Raw genomic sequence first — 19804 nt, 5'->3', positions numbered from 1 at the left:
TACCCAATTCAGTACCCAAGATAATCAGACCAGTTGAAGTTTTAGCCAAAACTTGTGTGTCTTCCCAGGGAAGCTGGGTGATGTGTAATCGGAAGCCCTGGCCCCAGTGAATTGAGCCCAGCAGTCCATTGTTTAGAACCTGGTGTCCCTGTAGCTGCGGGCCAGCCTTCAGTACTCGTTGGAATGAGCTCCATCTACGACCGGTTTGAACCTCTAGTCACAGAACAAGGTTTGCCCGAAAGAGAGGGAGTCCATCATGCCCCAGGTAGTCTTTAAGACAATTTTGATAAAGCCATTTCCTAACTTACCTACTGTAAGTGTACTGAAGTGTCAGCCGGAATTGAATCGACAGTGGGAGTGCTTAGGGTTTTATGAAACCTGCTTCTTTTGTAATGCGGCGTATGGGCAGCACAAAACCAGCATTGACAGTTCTGATGATTTAAATACATGTTTTTTCTCACTGCAGTGTGACTTTGCGCTCTTTAGCGAAGAGTGAACAGTGATCACTGTGTATATAGCTATAATTCTGTTTATTCTGATGGTATTGACACCTGTTTACTTGTTTTGTTTTGTTGTCTAGACTGTGAGCCCATTGTTGGGTAGGGACCGTCTCTATAGGTTGCCGATTTGTACTTCCCAAGCACTTAGTACAGTGCTCGGCACACAGTAAGTGCTCAATAAATTCGACTGACTGAATGAATGATCGGATCTGGCATTTTCATCCCCAACCTCTGACCCAAGTCAGAGCTGAAGGGAAAGGGCCTTGTCTTTCTTTTAGTTTTTCCTCTGCTCTTGGAAAGATTTTCATCTCCTTGCCAAAAGAGCAGGATAAATAGCACAGTGAGACAAACAGAAAATGGAAGGTTTAATAAATTGGCAAGGCATATATTTGTGGAAAAAGATATGCTATTGTTATGTACGTGGAGGATAGCTCATTATGAGCTTGGATGGTCAATGCGTGTATGTGTGTGTGCAAAAAAGAGGTTAACACTAGGTTCATCCTCATTTTCTGAGGCTCAGATCATGAAAAACCATTGCCATTTGGCATAAAAGGAAGAGGCGGGGACAGCTGGCATGCGATTTCCACATATTTGGCAACCTCAAGGACAGCCTGCAGGGACGAGAAGTACCCTGTTCATAAGAACTGCTGGATGAAGTCAGGGTTCTCTACAGTTAGGTCCCGTGGTGTTTGTGGTGAAGGAAAGTCTGTGACAGCAGGAGCTGCAGGTAAGACCGGTGCATTGAATAGATGATGTAACCCATTTTCTTAATTCGGTGTCAACTGTTTGTAACAGGCCTCAGAGCAGACATAAGTAATAGAATCTGCATCTGTTGGGCTGAATATTCCCCAAAAGTTTTGAAGGGGAGCTTTCCTTTCATGGGTTGAATTGTGGAAGGAAGGGTTCCTTCCCTTGTCCTCTTCAAACATTGTCTCTTGTAAGTAACTTATCAGGTTAGAGTAAATAACTGCTAAAATAATTGTCGGTGTCTTTTACTCCTGATGAGTAGGTTTTTTAAATTTTCTCTGTTACGGAATTTCAGCTCTGGGGGCTGCTGCATGTTCCATCTAGACCGACGGTTGGATTCAGCCTTTATAGTGCTGAAAACATCTTTCTTAAACTTAACTATCTGGAGCCATATTCAGGGGTCAGGAGGAGTCTGTGGGCAAATACATATATATTCAAAATGGCTTTTTAGGGCAAGTCTTGCAGTTTTAAGTGTTTAAGCTCATTGCCTTGAAAAGTCAAATATAATATTGTGGATGATTATATTCTTGGAGGTACCGTGGTGTGCATTTGTATGGTGCGCCTTTATGGCAGTCTCACCAGCCATCTCAGCAGGGGACTTTGCTGTTGAAGTTATATCCCTTATTTTAAGGAGTTTGAAAAGCTTCCATTAACCTGATTTCCCTTCTCACCTGTTACTCGTTTTTTCTGTTAATAATTTGTAGGACTTCGAATTCTGAGTTGTTATAAATTCATGAAATGTACAAATTTGGCGGGGGGCTGAGGGAAACACCTAAAAAAAAACCCATGCTAGTTATAGCCCATTTTGAATTGAGGACTCAGAGTCTGAAAACTGCAGTGAAAATCCAAATGGGAAATGATAGGTAACTCTCACTGAATTGTACTTCCTTGATTCTAAAGACTGAGCTAACCAGTTTAGCTCTTCGGATTTGACTGTCTAGTATAAAGCGGAGGCCATTGCAATATAGAATGGAAAGGGTTAAAAGGAGCTGAATCTTTAATCATCAGCCAGCAGGATATGGTCGATTTATTGTTTAAAAAGTAAAAATAATAGGTCCACAGTTATTAGTCACAGATGTCTAAGATTTGGGAACTGGGAATAGAAAAACTTTCCTCTCTTCCAACAGCTTCAAGATCTCATTGACCATAGATGAAACTCTATCCTTTCAGGTTGAAGGGCAAGACTCATGCTGCTTGTACTTTTTTAAGATTTCATTCTTTTTTAACAGTATGTATCTTTACATGGACTCTAAATGACCCTTGTGAATTCAACCAGAGAACATCTTATATAGCTTTATTACACGTTATGGGGGAAGGCAGATTTTAATTTGCCTTTGAGATTAGTTTGCGCAAAAATGTCAAAGTCAAAGCTTTCTCCTATACAAAAACAAATCTGCAGTGTTTTCAAAGTGAAGGTTTTATGGGATAGTGGTGTGTTTATTTTCAATTTACTGAGAGGGATTCATTTTATTAAGTTGGAATATAACCCCAAATTATTGCCAAAAGAATGATGATTTTTGATTAGCTGAACAAACGAACAGTGACTTAAATCTTTCTCCCAGTGAGTCCTCCTGCCTGCTGGGAAGTTCACTAAATTTTAGAATTATTCTTCTAAGCTATTTCCTCATTTTTTCCTCCTGTGAAGTCGATGGAATGTCGTGGGGTGGTTTACAACGTGTTATTCCATCTCAACATACAAGAGCATTCCTAAAATAACTGCACTGTGTTCTCTCCGTGGTGACCAAGAGAACAGTATTAACAAGCAAACTCTAGTGATCTTTCTTCCAAAGATGGAAGGGGGCCCTCTTAAGATCCATCCACATTCCATAAGCTCCCCTGTTAATGTCACCAGTTCAGCCATTTTCATTTAATGATGTGCAACTCCCGCTCTTCCTGAGCAAGCAATTCATGGCCCGTTCTAACTCATGAGAAGGAATCAGTCAATCAGTTGTATACCGAGTGCTTACTGTGTGCAGAGCACTGTACTTAAGCACTTAGGAGGAATACAATATAACAGTAGGTGCTCACGTTCCCGGACCTCAACAAGCATACAGTCTAGAGGGGGAGGCAGATATTTAATAAATAAATTTTGGACATGTACATAAGTGCTGTGGTGAACAAAGGGTGCAAGTCCAAGAAAGAGATTGGGAGAAGAGGAAATGAGGATTTAGAAGGAATTACCAGATGGGTGAGGCAGGGAGGCCTTTGGGAAAGAAGAGCTTGTCTCATTGGAGAGCCAGAAGATCTTTCAATTTTTCAGACCGCGGCTCAGTGGAAAAAAGAGCATGGGCTTGGGAGTCAGAGATCATGGGTTCTAATCCCGGCTCCGCCACTCGTTCCCTGTGTGACTTGGGACAAGTCACTTAACTTCTCTGTGCCTCAGTTACCTCATCTGTAAAATGGGGATGAAGACTGTGAGCCCTACGTGGGACAACCTGATTACCTTGTATCCCCCCGACGCTTAGAATAGTGCTTGGCACATAGTAAGCAATTAACAAATGCTATTATTATTATTATTATTTTTATAAAAGAGTAAATGCCCGGGAACTTAGGCCTTTATTTTTGGTTTTGTAGTATGGAAGCTAAAGGATAATTTTTCCTTTATGCCCATTCACACATTAACTAAAGAGAGGTAAAATGTGAAATCTGAGTGAAAGAGACACAAGGATATGCTTCCACTGAAAATTCCAGTAATCCACACAGACGAATTCCAAATATGTTTTTGTTCTCTGGATGAGGAGGTCCTTTTCAAAAAAAAGAATGTTCCGCTCTTAACCCTGTGCTTGGCATTTGCAAACGGTTCTTTTCAACCCACGCTTCTCTAATGTCAACAGATGTGTCCTAAAGAAACCTTGCTGGTAGCCAAATTGACTTGGTGAACTATTTTTTCAGTGGGCAGTAAGAGGGTGAGGTGGTGTCGGGGGGGAACAATAAAGAGGACAGAGGTGGCGGCAACAGCTAAGCATGGAAAAACCGGAATCCCTGGCCAAGAAGGCTAGACCGCCAAGAACCATTGGCAGCCGGCTAAGGGAGCCACTGAATGGGAAAAGGGGAAAGGGAGAGGGCCTCTGTAGCCGGAGTCATGGGTAATTGGTTAAGGATTTGGGGAGTGGAGCCAGTTTAGCAGCGATGGCTCCAGCCCAGCATTGAACTTGGCCATGGGAGAGGAGAAATCAGGGAGAGAGGGTTGCCTGCCCTCCCACCCACTAGCCACACAATAGCCACCAAGGAAATGATGGGAGCTGAGTGCAGTGAAGGAGGGGAGGGCAATGGCAGAGGGCATCAGAGCTCTTTGTGGGAGCCAGCAAGAGTCACTCACCCGCCCTGCCCACCCTGACTGCTCAGGGCTGCTTCTGCTCCCTGAGTAGGTATTATTCCCAGGCATATCCTAATGAAATTAATTAATTCTAGAGTATAATATAAGCTGCTTGTGGCAGAGAACATATCTACCAACTCTGTTGGTATAGTACTCCCCCAAATGCTTAATACAGTGCTCTGCTCAAGCGTGGCTCAATGGAAAGAGCCCGGGCTTGGGAGTCAGAGGTCATGGGTTCAAATCCCGGCTCCGCCACGTCAGCTGTGTGACTATGGGCAAGTCACTTAACTTCTCTGTGCCTCGGTTCCCTCATCTGTAAAATGGGGATTAAGACTGTGAGCCCCCTGTGGGACAACCTGAACACCTTGTAACCCCCCAGAGCTTAGAACAGTGCTTTGCACATAGTAAGCACTTAATAAATGCCATTAAAAATGCCATTGATTAATTACAGTATTTGTTTATGATACTACATCATCAGATCACATACCGTCCCTGTCCCGCACAGGGCTCTCAAACTGAAGAGAAAGGAAGGCTCATCAGCAGGGAACATGTCTGCCAACTCCATTGTATTATATTAATAATAATAATGATGATGATGGCATTTATTAAGCACTTACTATGTGCAAAGCACTATTCTAAGCACTGGGGAGGGTACAAGGTGATCAGGTTGTCCCACAGGGGGCTCACAGTCTTAATCCCCATTTTACAGATGAGGTAACTGAGGCTTAGAGAACTTAAGTGACTTACCCAAAGTCACAAAGATGACAGTGGGCGGAGCCGGGATTTGAACCCATGACCTCTGACTCCAAAGCTCGGGCTCTTTCCACTGAGCCACGCTGATTCTCCATATTCTCCATATTCTACCAAGTGCTTAGTACAGTGCTCTGCACACTGTAAATGCTCAATAAATACCATTTTTTAATATTATTTGTCAAGTGCTCTCTGTGAGCACTGGGGTAGGTACAAGTTAATTAGGGCAGGCACAATCCCTGTCCTGCATGGGGGTCACCGCCTAAGTAGGAGAGCTGAGGCACAGAGAAGTGAAATGACTTGTCCAAGGTCACACAGCCCTTGCTCTTTCCACTGTACTTGGAAGATTAAATCATAAGCCTGATGGCTTTCTGCTAAGCCATGCTCCTTCTCCATTGATAGAAGTTAGGTGAGCTGCTCAAGGTCACACAGTCCTCCTCAAAAATCACGTACTTGTAAATTTTTATAGGCTATGCTTGTGAACTCTTCACAGCCTGGTATTTCTGAGTTAGGGTGGGTGAGGAGTTGGAGAGCAATTCACATATGACCCATTATCTCATCCCAGAGTCTGGAATGCCAGTGAGAAACAGTACATATAATCACCAGATTGGAAAGGGATTTACCGTTTTGTGATTTGACTGAAAAACCTAAGCTCCTCCAGTACAACCCTGGCCAATAGAACTAATGCAGGGGTTTGTGTGAGTGAGTCTTCTTCAGAGAGATTTTAAATCTATCCACTAGTCCTTTTAAAGACTGCCAAAAGATTCAAGTTTAAAAAGGGGGAAATGTTGAGAATTATTTGATATCCTTCCTCTTGCCTCACCCTCAGACTCCCTCCCTCAAGTGAAAACATCTCATTTCATTTGAGCTGAGGCCAGCAGGACCTGTAATTAAGACTCTTCTTATAATGTTTTTAACCAAACTATGGCTGGAGTTGGCATTATGGTGGTGTACCCATTCAGAGGGGAGAGCAAAGAGTAACTGAAAAAATGACCCACTTCTGTTTTAGCAGCAGTGTGGTGGCCGCAGCAGTAGTTCTTTCTCTTCCCAGGAAGGCCACTTGTGCAAGGGCTGATTGGACTGAAGTGCAAGATGTGATAAGAAACCACAGGGGTGCCTTTTTAGAAAGACGGGATGGGATTTGGCCTTTTTTCTCCATTTCTTTTTAAATCAGCATATGCCGTGAGTTTGCTACTTGGGCTTGGGCTTCTAAATCTAAATGTATCCTTTAAGTGGGGGATTTCAAAGTAGTTTAAGACAGAAGAAATGTAGTTCACCTACTAAGTTCATCTACCTCATTTTTCAGTGTTGTCCTCGAATTCTGATGCACAGCTCTTAGAGAAGTAGCAGGCCTATTGGAAAGTGCACGGGCCTGGGCGTCAAAGGACCTGGGTGCTAATCCTGGCTCTGCCAATTGCTTGCTCTGTGACCTTGGGCAAGTCACTAACTTCTCTGGGTCTCAGTTCTCCTGTCTCCTTCGAAGAACTGTAGTTAATGTAATTATCTTGTGCTTAGAATAGTGTTTGACACATAGTAAGCACTTAACAAATACCATTAAAAAAGACAAATGTCCGGAACTCTATGCCCAACTCAGCGTGTACTCCCTCCCTCAAACATGTCCTCTTTGACATATTCATGAATTTATCACTTCTGCCCAACACTCTTAGATGAATAAATTCATAGGTGTTTAAAGTAATACCATTTCCTTCCATCACTGTGTATTTGTAAAGACAGGTTGGTGAGCCACAAAAGATATTTGTTAATGGCATCGTTCAGTGTCCTTCAGTGGCACGTATAGACTTCAGGTTTATAATCGCTTCAGACGTTTGCACTTTTTATTGTATTTCAACGATACTATTTTGGTGCCCTAACACAGCATGGCCTAGTGGGAAGAGCAGGGGCCTAGGGGTCAGAGGACATGGGTTCTAATCCCAGCTCTGCCACTTGTCTGCTGTGTCACCTTGGGGAAGTCAGTAAACTTCTCTGTGCCTGTTTCCATATCTATAAAATGGGGGTTAAATCCTACTTAGACTTTGAGCCCCATGTGGGATAGGGACTGTGTCCAACCTGATAATCTAGTATCTACCCCAACGCTTAGTACAGAGTTTGGCACATAGTAAGCACTTAACAGGTACCATAATTTTTACACTCATTTACAGTTTTTTTCCCTTCAAAATGCTGCATTACAGAGCCTGGTAAGCTTCTGTGTGTTCCACTGAAGTCTCTTAATGCATTTTGCTTTGCAGACTCTCTGTCCGTCTCTAGTAACGATGCTAGCCCTCCTGCCTCAGTTACATCCCTTCAACCCCACATGATTGGCGCTCAGAGCTCTCCAGGCCCCAAGCGACCAGGCAACACCCTGAGGAAATGGCTGACCAGCCCAGTGAGGCGCCTCAGCAGCGGCAAGGCAGATGGGCATGTGAAGAAATTAGCCCACAAGCACAAGAAGAGCAGAGAGGTCCGCAAGAGTGCCGACGCTGGGTCTCAGAAAGACTCTGACGACAGTGCGGCCACGCCACAGGATGAGACCATTGAGGAGGTCAGTGGGAAAGGAAGCGGGTATGGGGGAAAGTGTCCACTGAGTTTGTTTGGGAAGTAGTGTGCTGTGGCCCATGTTCACACTACTAAGAGACCAAAGGATTATTGCCCGGCTGGGATTGGGTTCTGGTCGTGAATACTTGTTGTAGTTGGTGGCTGTGCACACATCCCTGCCAGCTTTTTCTAACCCCTTAGATTCTTTATTCCGTGCTTGACAGGAAGCTTTGCTTTGCCAAACTTTGCTTTGCCAAACTTTGCCAAGCCATAATTGATCTCATTGTGGCTGAAGACCAGGGTATCAAAATGCTTTCTGGCATCTTGCAGAGAAGTGCCGTATCTATCCGTGGCTTCCTGGACAGCCCCACACCTCAGGTGATGTTTCCTGGCCCTGTTTGAAAATCAGATTCCCGTGGGTGAACACAGATAGCCTTTCTGAATACCGGACATGTTAAAGCATACTCAGAGAAGACCCAGTATTTTTCATTTCCCTTTCTCCTGAGGAAGACCACATGAGAAACAGTTGATTCTAATCTAATCCAGGAAATCTGGCCCTGCCACCTCCCACACTGGTGGCATTAGTACTTTGTTAACTGGGAAATTCTCAACTCCCAGGACAAACAGTCATGAGCATTATATCTAGCTCCCCAAATTCATTCATTCATTCATTCAATCGTATTTATTGAGCGCTTACTGTGTGCAGAGCACTGTACTAAGCGCCTGGGAAGTCCAAGTCGGCAACATATAGAGACAGTCCCTACCCAACAGTGGGCTCACAGTCTAAAAGGGGAAAATCACCAAATCACCTGTAAGCTTTAATGGAGAGGAAAGAATAGGGTTGGCTTCATGTTCAATTTTGTTCACAGACACTTTCTGCTGACGATTGTCTATAGGTGTAATTACAATACAGATTCTGGCAGAGGCTGTATCTTATCCCCTACATTTGTCTTCTTTCCTAAATTTGCCATTCAATCAGAAATATTTATTGAGCCCTTACCATGTACAGAGCACAGTACTAAGCTCTTGGGAGAGTACAATACAACAGATTTGAGAGACATGGTTCCTGGCCTCAAGGATTTTACAGTCTAGTGAGGGAAACAGACATTAAAATAAATTACAGGTAGGAGAAATAACAGAGTAAAAGGATAGGTACATAAGTGGTGTGAGACTGAGGTGGAGACAGAATCAAAGTGCTTTAGGAGGTACAGACCCAAGTGTGTAGGTGACATAGAAGGGAGGGCGAATTGGTGGGGAAATGAAAGATTAAGTAGGGAAAGCCTATTGGAGTTATGATTTTTAAGTAAGGTGTTGAAGATGGGAAGAGTTTTGGTTTGTCAGATATGAAGTGAGCTATGAAGTCTGGCTGGAGAGAGGATGTGGGCAAGGGATCCGCGGCAAGACAGGCAAGATCGAGGCGCAGTGAATAGGTTGGTGCTAGAAGAAAAAAGTATGCAGGCTGGGTTGTAGTGGGAGATAGAGTGAGGAACGATAGTCGACTCACAATTTTACTCATTTTGAGAGTGAAAAGAAGTACTGAAACTCAGATTGTCACATGATTTTTATTTCGCTTGTATTTTTCTTTTCTAGCCTATGACATAATATCATTTGATATTAGTTTTATGAAGGATAGAATAAAATATGCTGTAGGGGCTAAATCTGATGGCAGAATTTTGTTGCAAGTTTCGACTTTTTTATTCCCGTTAACATTTGAACTGAGCGTCACCAAATGCCCAGTGAAACACCTTGTCGGTCACATCCAAAAAGACTCATCTGGGGCCCTTCCCCTCATCCAGAATGGCAAATAAAGGCACAAGACATTTGAGGTGAAGAAAGAAAATACAGTGGTGCTGGCAGGAGAATGGGGGTTATTCTGCCCCACCTTCCCCAGATTCCTTGCTCCTCCCCACCGTTGGCAAGTGTCTTCACTTGCTCCACCTTTTCCCATCAGCCACAGAGCACCCAGTAAATGTCTCCTTATGAGGAGGATGGCAGCGAACACATGATGAATCAAGCATCTTGTACATTTTTGCAGAGAGGAAGGAACGAGGGACTAAGCAGTGGCACACTCTCTAAGTCGTCATCTTCGGGCATGCAGAGTTGCGGCGAGGAAGAAGGGGAAGAAGGAGCAGATGCGGTGCCTCTTCCACCACCAATGGCAATTCAGCAGCATAGCCTCCTTCAACCAGACTCCCAAGATGATAAGGTAAAATGAAAGAAAAGTGGAGAGGAGCAGGGATGAGGGTAAACTAATTCTTCCAAGACCATGGGATTTTAACAAAGACTCCTCTGCCTAGAGGACGGTGATGGATAGGACTGCTCTTCACTTAAGCAGCTTACGGGCAAGTGCATTTCTGATAAGCCTTAATGTTAATTTGTCTTCCCCAACCCCAGCGATGAGGCCCCCAAAAGAGCACTTAAGAATTTAATTTGAAAACTCCTTTGATTCTTAAATTCAACAATGCTCTTCTTTTGATTATTGTGACATGTCATAGAACTTTTAGAGATATAGGCCATGCAAATAATGGTGAGCCCAGTTTATTGTTTGACATGAAATTATTGTCCAGTGTTTTTTTTTAAAAAAAAAACAAAACAAAGTGCCCAAAATAATTAATAGCATGGGTCAAAATACACAGCCCAAAGATATTTGGTTTGTTGGGGTGATTATAAGACAACCAAAATATATCTGAAACTAGTAATCTTTATTTTCAGTAGTTTCAAGATATCCAAGCCAAATTGGTATCTGAGCCATGGAGAAGCAGCCTGGCTCAGTGGAAAGAGCCCGGGCTTGGGAGTCTCTGCCACTTGTCAGCTGTGTGACTTTGGGCAAATCACTTAACTTCTCTGGGCCTCAGTTACCTCATCTGTAAAATGGAGGTTAAGACTGTGAGCCCCCCGTGGGACATCCTGATCACCTTGTAACCTCCCCAGCGCTTAGAACAGTGCTTTGCACATAGTAAGCGCTTAATAAATACCATTATTATTATTATCTCTTTCAAATTTGTTTCTCCAAACTTCATATATTTAGAATTTGAAGTCACTTTCTAGGGATCAGTTCTAAAGCCCTTAAAAATATAAACTATTGAAATGGGATCCCGTTTGACAAGCTGTATCTTGGGCTCCCTTCTGACACAATTCTATTCCCAATGTGTATCTTGAAATATCTTCCATATTTTCAAATATGGAAAATCACACTATGAAGTCACTGCTTGTGATGTTTTTTTGGCAGCAACTAACGTTTCTTTTTCAAGCAGATGTTTTAACAACATTTTTTTCTTTCCTTTTTTCTCCTTTTTTCCTCTGTTCCAATGATTCCCCCCAACATCCTACCCCCTCCAAATCATTGCTAAAGTACTTAGTTCCTGGATTGCCATGTGGTTTGCTGTATTGTGCATAAACTAATTTTCTGCATGTGTGCTGAACTGAGACCCATCACAATCCAGTAACTGACAGCTGCGTCTCCAAGGAATAATTCCTGAGGCTAAATCAAGGCAGTCTTCTCCATTTTCTGACATTTCTTCAACCTCTGGATTTTTTGTTTTTTGTTTTCTGAGGGGAACAGTTTTCTTAATCTAGTACAAGTTAGGAGAGCTGCACCTCTTAGGAAAATGATTGTAAGTTCAAGGGATTAGTTTGGTTGTGAATTTTTTGGTGTTTTGTTCTCTTTGTGCATGAGTTGAGTGTGTGCAGGCATGCACATCAATGATGTTGAGGGATGAGGTGATCAGGTAAGATATAAAAGATTCCTTCCTGCTTACAAAATAAGTAGTACTAATGATGAGACTTGGCCAGTGTTGTTTTTCTGCATCACTCCTCCACTTGGTAACAGTTTCCAGATTCATGGCAGGCGAACATCTGTTTTAGAAGGAAAAAATATATGCTTACGTTTGGATGGTTAACCAGGCACCAAAGATTTACCAGACTCTTGAAACGTATCTCTGAGCCCTAACTAAAAGGGTATTTTCTCCATTTAAAACCTCTTGCACAATAAACACTTTTCTGTGCGGTAGAATCATTTCCTGGTTCCACCAGTTTTTCATTGATTTCTTTTCAAAGTAGCTTGTTCGTTCTGCATTTTTTAAATAAACTACAGTTTCTGTTATATTATTGTGCAGCTAATTTTGTTTTGTTTTATTCTGTTTTCTCCTCTTACAAACTTTCGCTGCAGCACTACGTTGCTTTGTGTTCTGTGTCTGTTTTGGCTCAGTTCCCATTCCTATCCGTTTGAATTTCCATCACTGCCCTCACCCTAATTCCTATTTCCTTAGTCCAAACCAACATTTTTTTTAAGTTGCATATTTTAGTTCAAGTATTGTAAAGTGTCATCATTCATGTATGCATCTGAAGTCCTCATCATGTGGATTAGGCAGTTTTTCTTTTTATTGCATGGCATACAACTGAGCTGACCTTAATATGAAGTTTGGTTCATATTACAAACCCTGTTCTAGTTTCCAGTTATTCAATGAAACATGTAATCTGCAAGCCAGCCCTGTGTTTGCTAATTACTGAACCTGAGTTTAATGGCCTTACCCAGAATCCTTTATCATCAACTCCTTTTGCCCTCAAGTCTTGCCATAAGTTGGCATCTTGTAGCTTGTGAAGCCAGAGATCTTCTGTACTCTTCACTAATCATTGGGGAAAATGGATGGCACAGATAAAATGGTGAGCTGGTTCCCTTTGCTTCCACCCACCCTGTCTGGTCAGTAGGCCCCCACCTCTTCTTCCGCTCTTTTCCTTTCTGTTATTTAAAGAAATACAGTAGGTACCCTTGTAACTTGGTAGTTTGTTTTTCTAGCTATTTGAGGATTCACGTGGTAAAATGTTAAGAAATGTAGTTGTGTACTTATTAGGTACTGTATGTTTCCCTTTTCCATATTGTCTAGCAATAAACCAGTGGTATTCATTGAGTGCTTGCTGAGTGCAAAGCACGGTACTAGGTATCCCAGAAGCAAGATGCACTCTGGTTTCCATCAAGAAAGTTGCAGTCAAACTGGGGGAAAAGCAGTCACAAGTGATTTATAAAGAGTGGGTGCCAGAGGTTGAACAAGGCTGTGACAGGTACTAGTGCAAAGATGATGAGATGAAATAGAGTAAATAATTCCATAAACATATTTATTTAACATAAGGTTATTTAAAATAAGGTCAAAAAGGTTTTGATAAGCTTACATACATGGTCCCCTATTAGAGAGAAAACATTTTGGTGTCGTTAATACAGATTTAAAACTGGCACACTATGCCTTCCATATGTATGCCAAATCAGGATTTATTTAATACTTCATGTCCGAATGTGGTGATTTAGAAGGGGTGACTTTAAAATAAATAAAAAAAGAACCAAACTTGTGGTCTTTCTGTCTCAAATTACTTGAGAGGCATTTGTAAGGGAATCATTGTTTATCCAGCAACTAAACTGGAAACATTTGTCTCCCCACCCCCCCACCCCTTTCTGTGTTTAAAACCTTTTTCCTCAGACATCATCCCGGTTGCTCGTTCGCCCGACCAGCTCTGAAACCCCCAGTGCAGCAGAGCTCGTGAGTGCGATTGAGGAACTCGTGAAAAGTAAAATGGTGAGTCAGACTGGAGCAGGAGTCTGGAGCCGCAGAGCTCCTTTAAGCTTAGGAAGTGATTCCTCTTCTCTGCCTCTGCTCAGCTGATTCATCCTCTTCCAGATTATCTCCACAATCAATACATAGGGTCTATAGAAGATTGTTGCTTGTTGTGTCATCTGGGTTTTGTCTTGATTTTATTAGCAAGGGAAATGTAGGCATTTTTTTTGTAATCACCTGTTCCCCAGGGTCCAGAAGAAATGAGAATTTTGTAAATGAAATCTTCAGTAACTTGTGGTTCACCCCATGATTCCCATCCAAACCCAGCCCAGATACCGTGAAATTCTGAGTCACTGCTGAACTCATTTCCAGGTTCTGACACACTAACTGTAGATATATTAGCCAGATTCACAGTCTCCTGGCTGGCTATGCAGGCCACCATGTCCAGGGGCCTGTTTTCTATTCGTTTTGAAGTTGGAGCCCCAGTATGTGAATTTGTCGAGGTGTGGTTCAGCTGCCATTGCCAGAAGTGACGTTATTTGGTATGTGAGCCCAGAAAAGACTTGGGATAATACTTTTCTGGATGACTCTACTGTCAGCACCCCACAGAGGGGAGTGTTTGGGTGGCCTCAAGGGTCTACAGGACAACCTATCAGTATTTGGGTTTGGTTTGGGGTGGTGTTGATTTCTGCCTCTGGTGAGACAGAACAAGGGTATGAAAGGCAGTGAACTCACTATATTGGGTCAAAATCAAATTCCCCATGGCATGTCATCTGTGCTCAAGGAAGTTATCATTGCAAGAGCATCATCATTTCCATCTGGAATGAACTGGAATGTTGTTTCCTGTTAGACATGAGGGGGTCATTTTGGCATCAGTGAATTCAGTGGTTTTCTGTTAATGTCATGTCACTACAGCGATCTCCCCTGCAACCAAAGAGGGATCCTTTCTGGGTGGTCAATTATTTGTTCCTTTTTTATTTTTTTTAAAGCTCCCATGGTCACTCTTCTAACTCTACTGCCTTTCTGGAACTCTGGAAAGTCAAGAGAAAAAATGATCCCATTCAGTCTACCAAATGTCCTTCCAGAGAACACCAAACCTGGGTAGGGTCTGAGTTGAAAATAGCCAAGTATTTGCCTTCAGGGCTGAGGTTTGGTGATAAAAGTGCTCCAGTGACACCAATTCATCCTGCTCTTTTGGCAGTTTAAAAGTACTTGTACATTAAAGAGGTGAGTTGACATAATAGGGATGACCACCTCTTGGATCTGTGTGGAGCCCCACGTCTAAGCAGATTAGTAACAGCCTCAGTGTTTATCTCATTTCTAAATCACATGAAACCTGAAAACAATTATTCGGTTCATGGCATTTATTGAGCATTTACTATGTGCAGAGCACTGTACTGAGCACTGCACAATACAGTGAAGTTGATAGACACATCCTCTGTCCACAAGGAACTTACAGCCCTATATGGGAGGCTTGCTCTTGGCCTCAGGCAGTCTTTTTTCTCAATCTTCCAAGTTACCTGGTGTAAGAAAAGGGTAAGGTTTTTTAAAGTGCACTCTACTAGTCTGGTTTTGCTCTTGGGTCTACATTGTGGGTCTCAGGTATCTCAATGAAGGGATTGTGCCTCTTCAGTTCATGGGTAGCTTAGGTAAAACTTGGGTAAAATATATTTTATTTATGTTATATATCACCTTTTGTCCCACCTGTTTAAATTCTTCTTACAGGTATTGTGTATACTTTTACCTACTTATCTTTAAAAATGTAATTGAATGTCTTTTCTAAATGACCTCCAGTCTTTTCTAATCACTTTCTTTTAGTCAAGACCTAATCAGTACTGATGCTAATGCACGTCCCCCATGGATGTATTTTTTTGGTTTAGGCTTTGGAGGATCGGCCTAGCTCACTGTTGGTAGACCATGGCGACAGTAGCAGTCCTTCCTTCAACCCTTCAGACAACTCGCTTCTCTCCTCTTCCTCCCCCATTGATGAGATGGAAGAAAGGAAGTCCAGCTCCTTAAAGAGACGGCAGTAAGATTGGCTTGAAATGTTTGCTTTCTACTCCTCTGCCCTTTGAGTCTTCACTCTTCAGAAATTTAGTGCCTCTGGAATTGAGCCCCAGGAAAAATTTCTTCCCTTTATTGCTAGCTCTAGAATTGATCAGTGGCATTTACTGAACACTTCCTGTGTACAAAGCACCGGAGGTGTGGAAGTGGGAGACCCAGGAGCCACAGAAAAATGGGAAGTAAAAGTTGACTACTACTTTTTTTGAATGGTATTCATTAAGTGCTTACTATGTGCCAGGCACTTTACTAAGCGCTGGGGTAGGTACAAGGTTGGACACAGTCCACATCCCACATATGGTTCACATTCTTAATCTCCATCTTACAGATGAGATAACTGAGGCACAAAGAAGTGAAGTGACTTACCCAAGGTCCCACAGCAGACAAGTGGCAAAGTCGGGATTAGAAGCCGGGTCCTTCTGACTCCGAAGCCCGATAAAAATGCATAAATGTACTTGTATCTGTGAGTACTCATCTGTAATTGAGTACACAATTCTGTGTAATGTTGACCAAGATGGGGTATCGAGCTTTGGTTCAGGAACCAGTCCTCCATTTATAATTTTGTTCCAGTGCAAAAACTGGTTCCAATTTAAGTTCTGACTTAAGATGTAGTTTTCAAGAACCAATTGTATTCTAAATTCTAGGACCTAAGACTGTATAAAGATACATATGTATATAAGTGCTAAGATTGACTGTTGGTGGTCACAGTTAGGATGTGGTGAATTAATGAGGATTTTGAAGATGGGAATAACTATGGTTTGGTGTGTTTGGGATGGGGGGAATTCCAGGCTGGGAAAGCAGTGTGAGTGAGGGATGTTGGAGGATGGAGAGTTGAGAGTGAGAGGCATAATTAGAAAATGAGCTTGGGTGGAGGAATGAGAGGAACTGGGGATTAGCAGAAGAAGCGAGCCAGTGTCAAAAATGGGGAGACCTGGTGAAGACTTTTGAAGCCAGTTTTTGCTTGATGCAGAGACTAATACATATATAATGCATAATACTAATTATGTATAATACTAATACATAATATAAGAGAATGACCCAGGGACAGGTAGCTGTTTGGGTGGAGTGAAAGGGACAGATCTGGAGGCTGTGAGCCCCACGCAGGACAGGGACTGTGTCCAACTCGATTTGCTTGTGTTCACTCCAACACTTAGTACATTGTCTGGCACATAGTAAGCACTTAACAAATACTATAATTATTATTATTATTATTGTTATCTAGGGAATGCTGTGGAGGAAGAACCGGCAGGATTTAGCAATTAATTAAACGTGAAAAAGACAGTGCAGTGTTGAGGATGACATTAAAGTTGTGAGCTTCTGTGACAGAGAAGATGGTGGTGTTATCAACAGAGATGGGAAAGTTAGGAGGCTGGGAGGGTTTAAGAGGGACAGCAAGAAGTCTGGCTTGAAAAATGGTGTTTGCTGTAGCTGAAGTCATGCAAGGGGATGAGCTCCCTGAGAAGGTGAATGTAGAATGGAAACAGAGTCTGGGGTAACACCCACAAAAGATCATCTATCCTAGTCAAAATCAACAGGCCTGAGAGAATTAATGTACTGTATTTTGGAAATGTCATGCTGATACAAGGAGGTGAGGGAGCCCTGTGAAAATGTTCATTCTACAGATGTTGTGTTTTACAGTAAATATTGTTAAATGTTTTTTCTTGCAGTTACGTCTTACAGGAATTAGTGGAAACAGAGCGAGACTATGTACATGACCTGGGCTACGTGGTTGAGGTAGATTTCTTCAATTGCTTTTAGTAGTTGTGGCCCAACTACTTGTATTACTTATTTATTTAACCAAAGAAGTTGAAGACAAAGACAGTTCTAACCTGGTATTGGCTACTGTTTCCTTTTTCTTACTGCTGATGATAAAAAATAAATACAGAGGTACTCATAGAGCCTGTCTTTTTTAATTCTGAAACTTAAGGAACTTATGTGAACTATTGATTTATTTCCTTAAAGATTATAATTACTGCTCCTAAGCAGTTTGTATTTGAAGAATTCTGTATTCACTCATATTCAAATTACAGGATATTTTAAGGTAATTTTTGCTTTAAAAAGCCAGACTACAACATGGTTCTGGCATCTTTTCCCTCTTGAATTACTACAACACTGAAGAACCTCAGGTTAATGGAAAATCACATTTTAGTAACCATTGGTTCAATGAAAATTATTGAGTTCTGGGTTAGATGGTTTCAGTGACTGACTGACATTCTTTTATGGAAGTTCCTATATTAATGTTATTTCCATTACTAGCTGATTGTTGTTATACCCTTGCCATTAAATTAAATAGAAAGAAGTACAAAATACAGTTCAGTACAGTAGACCAAAGCAGAGGCTGGAAATTACAGCAGGATCACATCTCAGTCAATTTAATGTACACAAAAGTTTCTTCCTATAATGAATCTACCGTCACCAACTTGTGGATCATGCGCAGACTTGAGTTGTAAGAACAGCATTTCCTAATTTTTCCATCACACTGTATCTGAATCCTGGTCTAAAACCATATATTATACAGTAGAAATGGCTCTTCTTTAAATGTCCATTTTCTTCCCTTGTTATCCTATTAAGGTAACCACACAAACTTGAACTATTGTGTTCCAACATGAAAACTAGTTCTACTCAAGACCAATAAATTGCGTATTACTGTCATCAGTTTGGATCTGTTGAATATACCGCCAATTCTTAGTACTGTATTTGTATTAATTGAGTTCACATGTGTTGTAATACATTGTACTAAGCACAGTGTAAAAACAAAGTGACAATTTCCCTGCCCACAAGGAGCTTATGTCCTAATGGTAGTTCACACTCCTGGAATTTAAAAGAAAACAAATGAGCAAGAATGGATAAGGACCAAATTGCATTTGTTGGAGTGCCACACTGAATTATTCTTAGTCTTATAAAAAACCATCCAAGAAACACCACCAGAGAATGTTGGTGCTGGGTTACCATTATCTCACTGCCAAATAACTGCCCTGGCTTTCCAACATAAAGTCAGATTTCTTTTCCTTCTTGGTTGTTCAAACCTTTCTTATATTGTTTATACAAAGGGGAGGAAATTAAAAGGACTGTCTGACTTTTGTTTCTTTTAGATGACTGGTTTGGACTAAAAGACTTACTCCTAGCTAAATATTTCATGTTGCCTACAAACCACAGAAAGGATTTTAAAGTGATGTATGCGCATGATTTCAGATTTATAGCTGCTTTGGATCCTTAGATGAACTTTTATTCTGTAAACTTTAAACAAGAGATAAGTTTAGGAAAGCTATTTTTAAAACTGTTTTTCTGCAGTATAGGAAATAGTTGTACAAATGGGGTAAAATTAAGATCATGCCCTTATATCATGAGGGGGTTCTGAAGTCTCTAGGTTAAAAGGACAGATAAGAGTGTTTTATGTCCTTTATATCGATGCCTTTGAATTATTTATTACTGCAGTATTGCGTTGTTGTTTGGTGAAAATGGCTCTTCAAAGAAGTCTTCTGTTTCAGGGATACATGGCACTTATGAAAGAAGATGGTGTCCCTGATGACATGAAAGGAAAAGACAAAATCGTGTTTGGAAACATACATCAGATTTATGATTGGCACAGAGAGTATGTATTCAGTAGTGTTAATACTCGTTTTAATAAGTGAAGAATAGCTCTTTCCTGCATCATGCTTTATGCTGGGAAAGAGTAAAGAATGTGCCACTTAGGAAAGGGGAATGGTACGAAGAAATGCTTATGAGATGAGCAGCTTTTTTACTTATTTTAAATATAGTGCTAGAAGAGTTAGTGATTATGGTGTTTGTTAAGAGTTTACTCTGTGCTAAGCTCTGGGGTAGATAGTCTTATAAAGTACCAAGAAGGTAATCAAATTGCCTCACATGGGGCTCATAGTCTTAGTCCCCATTGTGCAGATGAGGTAACTGAGGCACAGAGAAGTTAAGTGGCTTGCCCAAAGCCACACAGCAGACAAGTGGTGGAGCCAGGATTAGAGCCCACATCCTCTGACTCCTAAGCCCGTGCTCTTTCCCTTAAGGCACGCTGCTTCTCTGTGTATTCATTGTCCCCCTGTAGGGTTGGGGAGGATATCGTGGCCAGTACGAGGATTCTCCACCCCAGTGACTAGACAGACTAGTTGACTCAGGCGTATGGAAACAACATGAGGTCAGGACTGTCATGGCGACCATAACATCATGACATCAAATAATGTCAAATTTCGCAAAGTTTTAGAGTGTGTTGATGGAATTGCCCATTGAGAGCACTGGGTGAATCTTGGTCCTGAGTCTTCAAGATTAAGAACCTGTGCCAAAGAATTGACCATTATAGATGCATGGGATCAGAAAGTGTGGAGAGGGGTTGGGGGAGACACACA

General features: G+C 41.7%; 1 protein-coding gene across 3 annotated transcripts in view; it reads left to right on the top strand.

Moving 5' to 3' along the window:
- TRIO (trio Rho guanine nucleotide exchange factor) overlaps nt 1-19804 on the top strand; it is a 396910-nt gene that overhangs the window by 351961 nt on the left and 25145 nt on the right. For all 3 annotated transcript variants that reach the window (XM_038770376.1, XM_038770377.1, XM_038770378.1), the window contains 6 exons: nt 7560-7852; nt 9881-10051; nt 13314-13409; nt 15269-15417; nt 17117-17183; nt 18938-19041. In XM_038770376.1, coding sequence (XP_038626304.1) covers nt 7560-7852; nt 9881-10051; nt 13314-13409; nt 15269-15417; nt 17117-17183; nt 18938-19041 — 880 coding nt within the window. The remainder of the gene's footprint in view (nt 1-7559; nt 7853-9880; nt 10052-13313; nt 13410-15268; nt 15418-17116; nt 17184-18937; nt 19042-19804) is intronic.

The sequence above is a fragment of the Tachyglossus aculeatus genome, chromosome X3, assembly GCF_015852505.1.
Source record: "Tachyglossus aculeatus isolate mTacAcu1 chromosome X3, mTacAcu1.pri, whole genome shotgun sequence".
NCBI lineage: Eukaryota > Metazoa > Chordata > Mammalia > Monotremata > Tachyglossidae > Tachyglossus > Tachyglossus aculeatus.
This window is presented reverse-complemented; position numbering and strand designations above follow the sequence as displayed.